General features: G+C 44.3%; 1 protein-coding gene across 1 annotated transcript in view; it reads left to right on the top strand.

Moving 5' to 3' along the window:
- Nucleotides 1–2,939, top strand: part of TFAP2A (transcription factor AP-2 alpha (activating enhancer binding protein 2 alpha)) — a 14,768-nt gene that overhangs the window by 3,312 nt on the left and 8,517 nt on the right. Inside the window, exon 2 of the mRNA XM_014940778.1 lies at nt 5–311. Within this exon, the coding sequence (XP_014796264.1) occupies nt 5–311 (307 nt within the window). The remainder of the gene's footprint in view (nt 1–4; nt 312–2,939) is intronic.

Genomic DNA, 2,939 nt, shown 5'->3' with positions numbered 1-2,939 from the left:
ATTTCCCTCCCCCTTACCAGCCCATCTACCCCCAATCTCAGGACCCCTACTCCCACGTCAACGACCCCTACAGCCTCAATCCCCTCCATGCCCAGCCGCAGCCCCAACACCCAGGATGGCCAGGACAGAGGCAGAGCCAGGAGACGGGGTTGCTCCACACGCACCGGGGGTTGCCCCACCAGCTTTCGGGGTTGGACCCACGCAGGGACTACCGGCGGCACGACGACCTGCTGCACGCCCCCCACGGGCTGGGCTCCGGGCTGGCCGATTTGCCCCTCCACTCCATCCCACACGCCATCGAGGACGTGCCGGTAAGCAACGGGGGTCCCCTTGGGGCCCTCTCGCCCTATTCCCCCCCCCTCCTCCATCCCGCCCTGTCTCCATCCCTCCAAACTTCGGGAGGAGGGAAGGGGACACACACCTCCCCCTCATCCAAAAAATAATAGAAAAAAGGGGGAGGGAAGAAAAGCCCCCCCCCCTTCTCCAGGGAAAGGCGAAGCCCCCACCTAGAACAATAGGTTCTCGCAGCTCGTCCCTGCGCGACGCCTCCCCCCGCTAACGCGCCCGCTAAAATATAAATAAATCAAATTACTGTCATCGTTAACAATATCTTTCCTTCTCAATGACAATAAGCTGTTACGATTGGAAGAATATATAATATCACCACCGGGCCGTGCATTTGGGGATTTTTCTCGCCGCCTTGGGAAAAACACGAGGGCTGAAACGCGAGATCTCATTAAATGTCCTCCCAGGCAAACGTAAAGGGGGAAGGAAAAAAAAAAAAAGGAAAAAAAAAGAAAAAGTGGGTGAAAGTGGCCTAAGAAGGAAAAATTGGTTTTCCCGTGATTACAGAATTGGCATATGGGATAACGAAATCCGAAGTTGTAAGAGGATAGGGGCAGATCCTCTTCTCTAAAGGAATTAATTGACAAATCAGAGAAGAGGTATATTAAAACGCTGCCTCCTTCTTTTAGCAGCGGTGCAAAGGGATGACCTCATAAATCATTAGCTATAGGTTATCAAATTCGAGCCAGACCTGCTACACCCTATATTAAATTAAATGTTGGGAGCCTATTGGAGGATGCGTTATTTGGGGGGGACCTAATTCTGTTATCGATAAATACAGATTAAAAAAAATGATTTCTAATTAAGCATGACATTAGCGCACGGGCTATTTACAAAGCAAGCCAGGGCTATTGTTCGGTTAGGAAACTGGCCTTATGCAGTGCAATGGGCTGTGATCAAAGTTCATCTTTCTGGGTTTCTCCCCGAAAATGGAATTAGAACATGCCAATAAATTTATTAAAGCCCACAGAGCTTGTGCTGAGGGACTGAAGCTGCTCGACTTGCAGGAGGAAAGGGGAGGAGGGAACTGTGGTATCTGGATGTGATTTTTGCTGAAATGCCATCCCAAATTACAGGATCAAATATTACAACAATATATTCGCTGACAGTTTAATGAGTACAGTTTCGTGTTGCAAGGATAATGCTCAGATGAACTTACCTATTTTTGGGGGTCATTTTGAAATCTTTTGTAAATTATACTCGGGGAAAATAGTGAATTTATTACAGCCCTCATCTGGCTAAATTAGCCACAGAAAATTGCTGGTTATGTTTAGCAGTTTTGCAATAAACGCATACGTTTCCCAAACTGGAGGATTTAGTAACCAATTTGGATCCGTTAAAAGCAGGTCGATTCTTTAAACTTGATATAAAATAACATGGAGGCAATAGTAAGAATAAACTTAATTTGTTGACTGCAAGCCCCTGACTGCTGTAGGAAGAACATGACCTAAAATGTTCTTTTGAATTCTCCCTCTCCTCCATGGTGCTCCGTGGCGGTGGGCTCATTCGGGAAGCCTCCTCTGCAGATATTTTAAGTACAAATCATTTGATTTGCCTTTCAGGGATCTATGAATTAATAGCATTGCTGTACTTCGTGAAAACCAAATGCCATCTGGTTTAAATCCTTAAACCAGCCCAGCCAATTTTTTTTTTCTCTCTGTAAAACTGAATCAGCAGCCTGCATGAAGAAAAGCATAAAAATGAAAAGATGTATCTTCTTAGGAGTATTTTATCTAGTTTTGGAAAAAAAAAAAATCCTTTACAGAAATGTGGGTCAGGAAAGGGTCGTTTTTGAATTTTTCTGTTGCTGCAACAGTTAACCTTTAATAAAAAAGACTGCTAAATATTTAAGAAAATCAAGTAGACGGTGAAAATTATTTAATCATAAATATCTCTGTGGGATTTTAAACTTAACAGTCCTCCCTGTATGGAATATGTGTAGAAATAACACAAATAAAAGTATTATGCCACACTACATTTACTTTATGGGTTTAGGGTGCATGCATAAAGGGATCATATTTCCCCATATAGTTAAAACACAAGAACTGCAGCAGTAGTCATTTCTGAACATTTCTCAATTTAATTATACTTAAATCCAGAAGCACTTTAGGCAAGTTACAAATGAGAGCATTGAGTATAATAAAACCTGTAATAAAGCAACTTAGTACCATCCACCCGGAATCATTGAGATCAGGCACAATTAACAGGAGCATAAATCCAAGACAGAATGGAAAATGTTAGAATCAGTATTATTGTTGGACAAAGACTAGAGAAGGAAGTAATAGTTTTTTAAATGGTAATGCCTGGGTTTTGTAACGATTGCGAAATCTTCTATCTCAGCAGCACTGGTGTTAATTTGTAAACACAGCCAGACATTATATTGCCTGTCAGTTTTTGGGAATTAGAAAACATGATTTCATTTGACTTTCTAATCACGTCGTGACTCTGCCGCGCGAACCCCAGCTGTAGCCGCCACCGCGGAACCTGCGAGGGGACAATAGTGGGGGGGGGAGCCCGGGGGCTTGCGTGGGGACCGCGTGGGGTTCCCCCCCCCTCCCCCGACACCGCACCGGTCCCCACTCCTTTGTGCTTTC

Source organism: Calidris pugnax, unplaced genomic scaffold (assembly GCF_001431845.1).
Source record: "Calidris pugnax isolate Ruff unplaced genomic scaffold, ASM143184v1 scaffold8, whole genome shotgun sequence".
NCBI classification, from domain to species: Eukaryota; Metazoa; Chordata; class Aves; order Charadriiformes; family Scolopacidae; genus Calidris; species Calidris pugnax.
The sequence above is the reverse complement of the archived record's forward strand: the minus strand, read 5'-3'. Positions and strand labels throughout refer to the sequence as shown.